The following is a 13,700-nucleotide window of genomic DNA, read 5'->3' as shown; positions in this document are numbered from 1 at the left end:
AGCCGGGGGCTCAGCACCGGCGGGCGAGGCGCCTCCGGGCGCCCCGCGGCGAAGTAGGCGCGGGCGCGTCGAGCCCCGCGGCCAGGAGGGTCAGACAAAGGGAGACGTAACGCCTCGGCCTGTTTTTCCCCTGGTTAGTAACCGCCAGCAACGATGTCGGAGTATATCCGGGTGACGGAGGACGAGAACGACGAGCCCATTGAGATCCCCTCGGAGGACGATGGCACCGTGCTGCTCTCCACCGTGACGGCCCAGTTCCCGGGCGCCTGCGGGCTGCGCTACAGGAACCCGGTGTCCCAGTGCATGCGGGGGGTGCGGCTGGTGGAAGGCATCCTGCACGCCCCGGAGGCCGGCTGGGGAAACCTGGTCTATGTTGTGAATTATCCCAAAGGTCTGTCTTGGTTCCGTCACGCTTTTTCATAGAAGCGGGCTTTTACAGTTAAGAGGTTCGTGCTTCGCTGGTAATTCAACACAGCAAAGATATTACATTGTGCTGAACTTTTTTTTTTCTTTTTTTAAATATCCATGAGTTTAGTCACATGTTCACTCTGCAGGACAAATCTGGCTTCATCAAGCTTTCAGATGGGAGACAAGTTTTTACCTCTATAGCTTTATAAAGGACCTTAATGACAAAGCTTTGTCACATAGAGTTCYTCTGAAGACTGCTGTGTACTGAGATCTCTGCACATTCACAGATGCTTCTGCTCATGGCATAGCTTGGGTCAGAAGTACCATTTAAAACAAATCTTTGGGGAGAAAAGGGAACTAAGAAGAAGAAGAAAGGAAGCTAGTTTTTAATTAAATGCTTTTAAGAAAAGTTCCTGTCTTCCACATGTGCTCTCAGGAATGTGCTGTTGGATAGTACTTCAGTAAACCAATCCAAAACAAACTCAGTCAGACTGTATTTTGGAGGAGGATTTGAATGTTGACTGTTCTTGCTTCTCTCCTTGTACTTGAAGATAGTTGGACATGGATTATAATACTAAGTAGCAGCAGCTAGCGTGTATTCTTGTGCAGTTTATACTTTTTTACASCATGTTCTATGTTTTTATACCATGCTATTCATGATGAGTGGAAGTAGCTTCTTCTTGAGAGTTGTGGAGATAATTTCTAATATGCATCTTTATGTTTAGATAATAAGAGAAAAATGGATGAAACAGATGCATCATCAGCTGTGAAAGTGAAACGAGCAGTACAGAAGACTTCAGATTTAATAGTCTTAGGTCTTCCCTGGAAAACCACTGAACAAGACTTAAAGGAGTATTTCAGTACGTTTGGAGAAGTCCTAATGGTGCAGGTAAAATTCTTCTGCAGTTCAAGTAAAGACAGACGTTATCTAAAATTCATTCTGAAAAAGCTARTAGAAGATAAACAGAGCAGTATAAACTCAAAGCAGATCTGAAGCTGTGCACCTCTGTTTCTGGGTRGTATTTTGTTCCATGAGCTTTGTAGCTCTAGGCTTATGTAGGTAGAAATAGTCATGAATATTACTGAYTGGGGCAGTGGTAATTCATATAGCTCTCCTTAATGGGTCCGGAGCTTAAGAGGGTTTTTAATTTATATTCCTGTTTTTAATTGTTGCAGCTGAGTATGCGTACGTTTATATACGTCTGTTAAGAGAATTGTAAATTGCTGCAGTCAGTGTTTTACAAGACTTACAAATCAGGGCAGTTCTAAACTTCAAMAGAAAACTTTACTAAACTCATTCAGTACCAGCATGCTTTGTGCTTACAGGTCCTTTATTATTGCTGTGTAGTCACTACATAACACAACACCTAGTTTTCAGTGCTCATATCCTACATGAGCCATGAGCATGCGATGCCACGGAGCTGGTGCTGTTTCCTCAGCACTGATGGCTGGGGACCTTGATGGCTTTCGTTGCTGAAGTTGACACAGCCAGGCTTGAAGTCTTTCAGAGAAATGAGAACTGAAGCAGTGAAGCAGGCTTGTCTTTTGTCTTTCTCTTCATACTTGATGTTTTTGTTACCTGCCTCACCTGGTCCTGATAAACTTCTCTTGCTGCTTATCTTTTGTTACTTGGATCCTCCTCTGTGAACTAAACATGCCTTTGCACCTTCGGTGGTCACGCTGCTTACCTGTTAATTCAAAATGGTTATACAGTGTGTCTTGCTATGCCATCACAGTGTTACAATGCTATTATTTGTGCTATTTTAATATGCTTATATTTGGGTTCACGGCAAGCTAATACTAACTATATCCTGATTAGCGCACTTTRTAGGTATCACGTGTCTCTGCTTTAGCTACAAGGTAATTGGGGTCATTTTTTAAGAAATGGTAGGCCTGTACAATGAGATTAAATAAAAAATGCACTGTTTTCAGGAGGTTAACATCAAAGCTGTTGCAGATCTCTGGTAAATAGCATGTTGTATGTCAAAATGTAAGTCCTCGCTGCTGCTGTGACCTCCTAAAATGTCTTTTGTTTGTTTTTTTTTTGTTGTTGTTGTTTTTTCTTTAGGTTAAGAAGGATATTAAAACTGGTCACTCAAAGGGTTTTGGGTTTGTTCGATTTACGGATTATGAAACCCAGGTGAAAGTAATGTCTCAGCGACACATGATAGATGGAAGATGGTGTGACTGTAAACTTCCCAATTCTAAGGTACTTTAGTTTTATTTTACACACTCAAAAGTGCACTTTTATAGTGACTACATTAAGTGAGTGGATTAATAATCCACTTTTGGATGTGGGTTTTTAGTTTGTGAATGGACAGGACAGGTGAGAATAAGCGAGTGAGTCAAGAGAAGGGAGAGAATTAGAAGTGTTGTGAAAATAGCTGGTTATATTGGGAAGTAAGTACAATTGAAAATTTGAAAATAATGTGGTATTTTAACATATAGCGATACCCACTTAACCTGTCTGCTACAAGAGTAAGTGGAGAATAAAGCAGGCAAGATAAATYGATGAGCATCACAGTGAGTATTTGACTGAACTGGCAGTCAAACCCAGAACTTCTGTCTGTGTGTGTACTTCCCGTGTACATACGCAGATGCAGTCTGTACTGCAGAATGATGTGTCCCATTTTGCAGTACATGGTTATTCTCTGGAAAAGCCTCGTAACTGTTCTTGCTGTTACTCCTGCACCTGTTTCCCTGCTGCCTTTCTCTCTCCATCAGTATCGGAGTACGAGGATGCTCTCTGAGCATAACTTCCTAAGTCTAAAACTTAGAAATTCTTAGGTTTCTAAATCTTCAGTGTTCAGAACAGACTAGATTAAAAGGGATCTTTATCATAAAGTAACTTGCCCATATTTAGTTCTCAAATAAAATTGTGACTTTTTTCCCCATTCATTAATTATACTCCCCCCCCCCCAATTCAATTCAGCAAAGTCCTGATGAACCTTTGCGTAGCAGAAAAGTGTTCGTTGGGCGCTGCACTGAGGACATGACTGCAGATGAGCTCCGGCAGTTCTTTGCCCAGTATGGAGAAGTGGTAGATGTCTTCATACCTAAACCCTTCCGAGCTTTTGCTTTTGTTACATTTGCAGATGATCAGGTAAGTTTTAAAATACTTTAGCTTTATACGTAGACAACTTCTTTTTAAAATGTTTCAGTAGCTTGATGAAGCATTATTTCTAGAATTAAACATGCAACACTTGTTTGTCCACTGTCTTGAGAATTCCAGTAGTATTAGCTTGGATTGRTTTACTTGAATTGTTTAAGGTTGCACTTTTCAGATGCCGTTGTACATATGGGTTTTCATACTGCAGTTACTGCAGTAGTGAATGAGAAGATAAATCACTTCAAATTGGAATAAGTACGCATATGCTTCCTTTGCAGGTTAATTGTCTGCTCAGAATTGTCTGTGTGTGTGCGCGCTTTTATTATTGTTTTGGTACTACTATTAGGGAGGAAAAGTGTGATCTATATTTAATTAATCCCTTATTTTTTATAGGTTGCCCAATCTCTTTGTGGAGAGGACTTGATCATTAAAGGAATCAGCGTACATATATCCAATGCTGAACCTAAGCACAATAGCAATAGACAGTTAGAAAGAGGTGGAAGATTTGGTGGTAATCCGGGAGGCTTTGGGAACCAGGGGGGGTTTGGCAACAGCAGAGGAGGTGGGGGAGGCCTAGGTAACAACCAAGGCAGTAACATGGGGGGCGGTATGAACTTTGGGGCCTTTAGCATCAATCCTGCCATGATGGCAGCAGCGCAGGCTGCGCTGCAGAGCAGCTGGGGCATGATGGGCATGCTCGCCAGTCAGCAGAACCAGTCGGGGCCATCAGGAAACAATCAGCCTCAAGGCAACATGCAGCGGGAGCAGAACCAGGGCTTTAGTTCAGGAAATAATTCTTAYGGCGGTTCCAACTCCGGGGCAGCAATAGGCTGGGGTTCAGCATCGAAYGCAGGCTCTAGCAGCGGGTTTAATGGAGGCTTTGGTTCGAGTATGGATTCCAAGTCGTCAGGCTGGGGAATGTAGACACGGTGGGCTCTGATACTGACTCTATGGTGGGAAATCAAAATTTTCTAACTCGTGGTAAGTATACTGTAAATTACATATATACTAAAATTTTTCAAATCAATTTGTTCAATGTGCAGTATATTCAGCAGTATTTTTGACATTTTTCTTTTGTAAAAAGAAAGGTTAAAGGAATTTTATAAGTTTTGTTACATAATYTGTTGGAATATTGAATGTTTGGAAGTGGACTGCTGTTTGCCTGATGGGTAAACTAACACTACAATTGATAGGAAAGGTTTCTCCTGTAATATTTTATCCCTTGTTTCCTGGCTACCTGAATTCTTTGCATGTTCAAAATGAAAACCATTGGTCAGAAACAGCATTCTCTCCCTTTTGTTTTTAATTTGATCCCACCATAAGAATCTCCAAATTCCCCAGTTGGAGAACACAGTGTCGTTTTTCTGTTTGTTTCTTCTTTCTTTCTTCTTTTTTTTTTTTTTTTTTAACACTGTCTCCCCTCATACTAAAGTACGATATGAAGGCTTCATTTAATCTCTGCAGTTCATCTCATTTCAAATGTGTATGGAAGAAGCACTTCATTGAAAGCAGTGCTGTAAATATTCTGCCTTAGGAATACTTCTGTCTACATGCTTTCTCATCCAAGAATACTTCATCACACTGCACATGCTGCGTCTTAGACGGTGGGTGTTCCATTTTTATCCGCTACTCTTTATTTCATGGAGTCGTATCAACGCTATGAACGCAAGGCTGTGAGATGGAACCAGAAGGCTGTTTGAACTTTTGAAACCTTGTGTGGGATTGATGGTGGTGCCGAGGCATGAGAGGGCTGGTATGTGCGAGATAAAGGAGAGAGCGCATGCAGAGACCTGGTGGTGCATTATGGGATTTTATTTTACTTGGCGAGATGTCTCTCAATCCTGTGGCTTTGGTGAGAGAGTGTGCAGAGAGCAATGATAGCAAATAAAGTACGAGTGTTTATTGCATTCAAAGGACATCCATATGTGGAAGACTTTAAGTGGGTTTTATACCTAGTTAATCAATTAGTTGAATGTGTTATGTGAAATGAATATTTGTATTTTTTTTCCCTTATGTCAACTGCTGTGAATGCTGTATGGTGTGTGCTTTTTTTCTGTTAATGATATGTAAGTGTGGTAATGTGAACTGAAGATGATGGGGTTTGTGATGAGAACATTGAGCTTGTGGTATGCTTTGCAGTAGCTCTTGTAGCAGAGATCACTAGCGAGCTCAGTGTGCCTCCTAAGGGTGGAAGTTCCACTGTCTGTAAGATATCCATAAGAATGCTGTTTGCTGCAGTTCTGTGTTTGGATGCTTTTTATAAGATTTGTCATTGTAGGAAATTCTTAAATAAAACTGATTTAAGTAATATGTGTCTTTGTTTTGCAGCCCTGAATGCAAAGAATTCATAGCAGTTAATTAATTTTACCCTTTTGAGATGAACTTCTGTAAAATTTTTTTGCAGTAATTCAGTTTGTTTCAGATAAGCATGCTTTAAAAGTTGACAAGTCAAACGGAGCCACCACTCATCATGTACCTGACACCCAACTTTAATCCACTGTATTTTTGCATTGTTCAGTGATACGTATGTATCTAAAATCCAGTTCCCACAAGTTTGGGTGTCTGCACCTAGAATGGTAAGCAGTTCCCTCCAGATTACATCTTTACCAAGGAAAGTGTATTTTGGGGGGGCTGCTTTTGTGGAGATGGGATGGAGTTTCTTAATGAGAGGGGAAAGCAAACACTTATTGTCAGATACGCTTCTGTCCAGAGCGTTTCCCCCTTTGGGGACATATGTTTAAAGAACAGAAACCTGTGACTGTAGTTTTAGAAAAGAGTCCACTCAAGGGAAGTTTGGTTCTGCTACATTTGTAGCCCAGAAGAAAGCGATAAACTCATGTTTAAAACTAGGCACAGGGTAGAATTTTTCAGCTCAACAAAGCATTAGCTTGATGTGTATAGACTTTGGTAGAAGTCTTGTCTGCACTTGAAATAAACCTAGTTTTTAGAAGTTTCAAATAAGCTGTTTCTTCTCAGAGCAGGATATTTTAGTAGGAACTGTGGCAAGAGTATTTCTCCTGATGGTGAGATCTTGCATAGTTTAACCTGTTTGGACTTGAAATCCTTTCAAGCTTGATCGATACTTTTATACACTGTACTACTATGCTGTAGCTATGCAAGTTCTGAGTATGGATATTTACACAGTTTACTTAAACACAACTATTAAACTTTTCAGGTCAGATCTCAATTACTGCATATTGTTATTATTAAGGCTTGTGAATAGAAAACCATCTAAATAGTGACTAAAACTGCACTACTGTTAGTTTTCCACTTGAATTGCAATATTAAAAAGTCAGCTGGGTATCAATGTACATCTTAAAGAGGGGTTGTAAACACTCAAGCTAAAAAAAACAACCCCACACTTGTTGTTCATGTCCCACTGCAAAAAGTTGCTTGGATTTTTTTTTTTCTGCACCTACGTCAGAATAATTTCCAAACTCTGTACCATCTGTGAATTTTGCATTTTAGCACTTGCACTATTACCAGCTACTTCTGCTGAGTAACACTTAAAAATGGTATTCTGGGACCTGCAAAGACTAACTGTGACATCCCTGCAAGGAACTTTCTGGTAAGTTTTTGTGATTAGCATGGCTTTATTTTATTTAAATTGTCTAAGTCCAGGTTTAGGTCTTAACAGGTTGGTTGGCAGCACTGAGTAATCTTTGCTAATAATTTTAGGCTTCCCTGACCCTCAATCAAAATTCCTGAAAGCTTTAGAAGTATTTTCAAATTTTAGTAATACTTAACTGCTTTGCGTACTCTAGTGTTTATAAGTAAGTAAATAAAGTACTATTGACACCATATGCAAGTGTTGGAGTCTCTTTTTTTTTTTTAAGATTTCATATTCAGTATTTTCTGGATTAACATAACTAAATAACAAGTGAGATGCAAGAAATGGGAAGCTTCTGTAATTATAAGGGGATATATTTACTTCGGGCATGGTTAGTAAAAACACTGTAGGAGCTTCATAAAGTTGCTTTTAATTAGTCTTGATGATCTGTTGTCAGATGATATACTGAAAAAACTTGTATTTTTATCCTCTGTTCATAGATTTTAATGTGAAAGCTTATTCTGTATAAAACTCCACCGTTGACAGAAACWGTGTTTTCTGCAGCTGACAGCAAGAAGTCCTTTAAGGCAAGGGATGTATAGCTGTGCCCACTGCTACTACAGCAGCTTACTGCAGAGCCCATAAGGCTCTTTGAAGTGGAGCACATTCATACCCATCTCCTCCAGGTGTGCAGCTGATGGTACTGGAATTCTTCAAATATATACTAGGGAGCGGTCAAAGTACCTTGATGCTCATTTTGATGTACAACAGCACAGTCTAAACCTCAGGACACAATACCAACGACAAAACACTTGTTGGCCTGAGCATCTAAGGAAACTAATGGTCCTCCACTGTGCCTGTTAAAAGCATCTTTACCCCCTCCCTCACCCCCAGCACACAGTATGTTCTCTGTTACTGAGAGAGGTTTTCCACTAAGYGCTTTAATTGTGTATGCATTTGTACACTTTTTCTGCTTGACAACTACCAACTCAGTAGTAAAACAGAAGACTGTTTTACTCCTCCGTAAAACTCAGTTCTTCCCAACCTGATATAGCTAGTAATGACCTGCTTATTTGAAATTTTTTTCTTTGCCCGATAAACAAGTGGGTATAATATTGATACTAATTGAAAATTTATGCTGCAGCTTAATCAAGGCAGTATCAGTGTTAAAATTGACAAGATCATTTTTATAACCTTTATGAATAAAAATTTATTTTGCCAGGCTTGTTCATAGTGAATTGAATTATCTGTTCAAAACCCCTAATTTAATCCTCAAAGCTAAGGCATTTCTTTGATCAACTACAACATGAGCAACTGTTAAAACCCACTTATACAAAAGGGAGCTACCTTCTAATCCTCCATGCTCTGTAATTAACATCACTTGCCAGGGAAATCTCCAGGCTTGGCTCTTGTTCCTCCATATATACACTTGTGTTCTACTTTTCTGTGTTCCACAAACTGCAAAACAATAAATGCAACAATATGTTTAAATATTTAGAGATTCTGATATTGAATTACTATGCTTGCATGGATAAAATTAGGTTAATGAGTCTAAATGTAATTCCTAGATTGTTTTGGAATAGTAAAATTGCTTGCAAATGAATCTGTTTGATTTAGAGTACAATCTTCATTAGTCAGTAGAACATACAGTCTTTCCAAAAGTTCTGTAATCAAGAAGCACAGTTTTGCTGAGGAATTTGGGTGTTGAGAAGCAAGTGCATTTATTCTGAATGTAAATTAGGGTAATTAGAATATAGAAGCATTCTAATCTAAAAGATAAGAGGAACGATTAGGCTTTTAAATTGTTAAATGTTTCTCCCAAACTCAGTCTTGGATCTTGAGTAATTCTAGAGTTACTACTTTAGCTATTCAAGCATTAAACAAAAATCCCTGAAACCAGTATTCTGCAATAAATCTATTCAGTAGCTTCCCCTACCCCCCCCCTCAAATGGTGCTGGAGTGTGGTTCAGTTATCCTTAGAGTRACAGTGCCAAACACTTAAAAAGCAGCAAGAATCAACCAGTTATGAAATTACATTTATCTTTGTACATCTCCAGTACTGAACTGAAATAAAACAGATCCAGCTTTTTACTGTATTGGTGGTGAGTTTCTGGCAGTAATCTCCAACACTAACCTCAGATAMAACAAGACATCTTTTAAATAGTAAGCAATTTAAAAGATAAATAGAAGACCAGTATTAGTAAGCCTGAGTAGTGCCAGTCAAATTATGTGGGTATCATAAAATTTTAGGCTCATCATTTTGTTAGTTGTTCCTCCCTGTTGAAAATGAGTAATAAAAAAGTGGTGATCTAATTTTTACAATAAACACTATAATGAAGTAGTTTTTTTTTTTTGCTTCAACAACTTACATGTACTAAAAGAAAAAAAACAAGAAAAGTGCTATTAACTTTGTTACTTAACTCTACATAAGTAATAGAATAGCTTAATTGAATAACTTGTTAACAGCCCACCACCTGTAGCTCACTGAAGGCTAGTATTTTAGAACAAGCATTACAGAGCTCAGCATCTTCATTAAAGGAAAAATTCTGAAGTTCCAACATCAGGGAGAGTTAAAAGCATAACTTCAAAGAAAGCTATGTTTTTCCAGTRTCTATCTATGTACTCAATACTATAGTCTGCCTAGTTGCCTCTGTAACAAAGCATGACCATTGTTGGTCAGTACTAGTTGAGAGGCTGATAAATGATGCTGCAGTACTTTTAGCCTAATAGCAACTCCCTAGAAACTGTTATTTTATTTTATTTTTATTACGCATTACCTGGTTAACAGACAGGAAGTGTTATTTCTCTTTGGGAGTTCTTTCCAGTATCCATCAGCACTGCACTGATACTTACCTGCATCTCACAGAGAAAACAGATATAAGAACAAATAGAACAGTTAGTTAAAGGTAGTTTTAAAGTGAAGTGGCCATGGTAGACAAAGTCTGACAAGACATGGAGGATGAACCTATTTTAGGTCTCCTTTGAGTTTAGTGCAGAACTCATGACAATGTGGCTGTGCCTTATTTACCTCCTCTCTGGTCTTCACTACCACGTAAGCAAGTATTTAATGCCACTAAATTGGAAAATGACAAAAATGCAAGAGTTTGAAGCTCTCAAATGTTACTGTATAAAATACGCCTTGGGTGTATTTTGGTATGTCCTTCAAATTGCAAATAAATAATACTCCCCAAATCTGCACTCCAATTCACTAGATTTAGCTGTAACTGTAAGAAAGTGTCATATTGCACCCACCATGCAGGAAACTGATACATACATTAAGGAATATAAATTAATCTAGAAGTTACTTTAGAAGTGCAGAACTCTTTTATTTTGTAAGGTAGAGCATGATTATGGCCAAATGCTCTGACATTGGAATCCAGAGAAAGATTGCAGGGCTCCAACAGTAGCTAGCTGCGATTAGTCACATGCCAACTGGCAGGGGCCTGCTACCTTCTTTCAAAGGCTGTTAATGCCTGTGGGGCACTGCAAGGCTAAGACCTTTTAAAATAAAGAAATTCTACAGTACTCTGTGGGTACAGGTACTACATTTGGTCTTCTCTTACAATGATAATGATGCTTTTCCTATTTCTATGACACTGTTATGAGATTGTACAGTATTTCAAAGTCCACTAAGGGCCTTTTTCTTTCCTTTTTTTTTTTTTTTTTCCCTTAAATAACTATCAGTGCTTTTTTTAAGGTTTTTAAAGAATGGCAGAAATTAAACATCTTCTAAGTTATAAATACAAACTGTGCTTTGACCAAAAAAAAAAGAGTTAACATGCAGAAAAGAAGACATTTCTCATAATGCTCTCCTAATATGCAAATATTAGCACTGACTTACTGATACACTTTGCCATCAGTTTGCTCCAAGAAGCATCATTTTGACATTCTTGCTTTAAAAGACCTCACAACTTCTTTGTTCTCCAAGAAGCATTAATAGAAAGAAAAACTAATTTCACAACAAATAATAGGGTTAATTRCAGAAAAAAAGAGTCAGTTACACATTCATTCCCTTACCAATATGGGGAAAAATGCAGTAAATGGATTTTTATTTGCTCAGAATGTCTTTAGCAGATGCACTGGTTTCTCACACTACTTTCAGAGTGGGAGAAGGTAAATAGTTCTGCCCCTATCATAACATTTTAGATGTGGGTTCTAGTAACACTTTTCTTGCCCGCAGTTGGTGGATGGCTGCAAAACTGAGGGACAGCTAACTTTTCCTGAAAGTGAAGATTAATATACCTTTGTTTGTGACCTCTGTGTAGCAGTTCCACCACTTAGGCCTGCCTCATCCCCAGCAAAGATGGCACAGAGTAACAGAGCATTTCAAAGAGCAAAACGCAGACTACAGCCTRTACTCTATTTCCATACACACCTACCTTTCATACCATCTTCTGTCAAATACTACCCTTACATCTGTTTGGTTGTTCTGGTTTCTACATAAACAGCAAATGTGTATAACTATCAAATCAGACAGATTAGAGAATAACTGCGGTAGATAAAAAGTGAGGCGAGCACAATTCAGTTGTGAATAGCGTGCTTTTATGTTGCTTGTTAAGTTTCTGTCCTTTTTAAAACAGAGACCTAACCGTGATCTCAAAATTTTGCTGTAAACACACACAGCCTAGATTATCTTCCAAAATTGCTTATTGAGAAACAGAATGCTATTAAGAATTGAATGTGAAATGTTCATTCAGCAGGAATGACTTCCCTGGAGGGATGCAGTAGCAAACGAAAAAACCATTAAAAATTCTTGCTACACTGATCTTGTGAAGCACTAAAAACTTGTAAAATCATTCTTTTCTTCCAACGTAATTACAGGCAAATCTCTAAGCAGCAGTGTTCAAAGAGCATCAGCACTGGCATACATACATAGAAACATAATTCTCCGGAGAGAATATCAAAGAAAGGACAATTGCTAACAAATTCAGTGTACTGAATATGCCTCACAATTATAGTATGTGAGCAACACAAATTGGTAATGAGAAACAGCACCTCTATGTTTAATCCTTGAGAAATTAAGTCTGCTAAGGCTGAGGATCACCTACTTCAAGTAGCACTTTAAGTAGCAAGACAGAGTACAATGGCCTCTTAGAACGGACTGTGCTTGCACTGGTGTGATGTGACCACGGGGTGGTGCTTCAGGATCGGGGCATGGAAAAGCTGCAGCAGATCAGAAAACAGAAACATCCCCTTGAGAGTGATTTCATTATTTACTGCTATATGCTTTATGAAAAAGCACAACCTATCTCTGCCCCTTCCCTGCACTATTTCACTCACACAGACACCASTCTACAGTTACTGAGACTAAGAGGAAAAAATGAAAAATTGTGCTGGTTTGCATCAAAGGTGTGCAGCTACCTGCAAACAGCTCCGGTTACATGGACAGGATGAGCCTAGCAGATGTGTTGCCTAAACAAACACATTGTAACTCAAAGTCAACTTGTTCCCTAAAATACAATCTCTGCCTGAAGTAGAAGTGACCTGTAAGATCAGCTCTTATTCTGGAACTCTGTTAAAACTCTGCTTAGGAAGTACACTACTGAAAACTAAGTAGGAAACTGCTGTTTATCTATTTGGTTGCAATTCAGACCTTTCCAGAATGAAGTTCTGGGAACAGTCTGGACCTGAGAATTAAAAAGAGACCTCCTACCTACCTGTTACTGTGTATTTCATCTTCCATCTAGTGTGTGCTCCTGARATACCAGTTATGAAAGCAGTATTTACATCATTGTGTGTCTCAATTTTTGCAGGCAGAGTCTTTCCACAGAATGGGCCAAACTGCTTTTAGGGCATTTTAATCTGAAAAGAATGAGACAAATCAAATACTCCTTCCCTCATTAGGCTTATGGAAGAACATGTTAGTGTTAATACAATGTCTTGCCCCAGTAAGTAGCTGAACCTGAATGGTCCCTTCTTCCAAAGCATACAGAAGAAAGGACAGTGGTTAAAATGATGGCTTATCACTCAGAGAGTACCTTTTATCTAAGCATCCTAAAAGTGCTTTGGAATTCCTGGGAAGTGAACACTGGGTCCATCTGATACATAAGAAAACAATCCAAAGGATTTAACTGATTCTCTTGGCATCACTGGTCTGTGAGACTAGAATAAAACTCCGTAATCTTCCAAGTTATCACATGTGTACTTGTGATACATGTGTACTCTGTTTCTGGTGAATTTCTCAAAGCAGGAATGTAGTGAAAGAATAAAACAACAAAACTTCTGAGGGGATGAGGGGAAGAAGAAATTAATGAGGAGATATATAGGGAAATAAATCTGTAAACGAGTGGGGTGAGACACAGTCTGAGAAAGATGCAGCAAAAGAAAGAACTGGCCCAGCTCACAAAGGCTGGGATGAAAGGCAATAAAACCTCACTTACCTTAAGGACTTCACAGGGGCACACTTCTGGGTGTGTTTCCACATTAAAAGTCTCCACCAATTTCAGCATGATCAGGAGGCCATCTTCCATCTGGATACTGTAGCTGCACAAGCTGAGCAGGGGATAAGGTTTCAGTCAATCAGGACTGGTGGCTCCTCCTGTTCTTTTAGTAAAAACAATTCGGACACTGGGCTAGAAGAAAAAAAAAGAGAGATAGAGAGAGAGAGAGAATGATCACAGCTACCTTAACTCT

General features: G+C 38.9%; 1 protein-coding gene and 1 pseudogene across 2 annotated transcripts in view; one reads left to right on the top strand and one right to left on the bottom strand.

Moving 5' to 3' along the window:
- The first annotated feature begins 90 nt into the window (after positions 1-90).
- Positions 91-5,825, top strand: TARDBP (TAR DNA binding protein). The gene is made up of 5 exons (XM_085309222.1): positions 91-391; positions 1,134-1,297; positions 2,477-2,617; positions 3,341-3,511; positions 3,911-5,825. Exons 1-5 carry the CDS (start codon positions 154-156, stop codon positions 4,439-4,441), a joined length of 1,245 nt encoding a protein of 414 aa, XP_085165348.1. The 5' UTR covers positions 91-153; the 3' UTR covers positions 4,442-5,825.
- A 1,312-nt stretch (positions 5,826-7,137) lies between these two features.
- Positions 7,138-13,700, bottom strand: part of LOC146593495 (mannan-binding lectin serine protease 2-like) — a 32,515-nt pseudogene continuing 25,952 nt past the window's right edge. Inside the window, exons 2-4 of the transcript XR_014896368.1 lie at positions 13,448-13,639; positions 12,725-12,869; positions 7,138-8,525 (exon numbers count right to left, since the gene is read on the bottom strand). The product of XR_014896368.1 is annotated as a mannan-binding lectin serine protease 2-like (transcript). The remainder of the gene's footprint in view (positions 8,526-12,724; positions 12,870-13,447; positions 13,640-13,700) is intronic.

Source organism: Rhea americana, unplaced genomic scaffold, assembly GCF_003343005.1.
Source record: "Rhea americana isolate MKP2758 unplaced genomic scaffold, rheAme1 scaffold_293, whole genome shotgun sequence".
Lineage (NCBI taxonomy): Eukaryota > Metazoa > Chordata > Aves > Rheiformes > Rheidae > Rhea > Rhea americana.
Note: the sequence above shows the minus strand (reverse complement) of the source record. Positions and strands in the feature narration are given on the sequence as shown.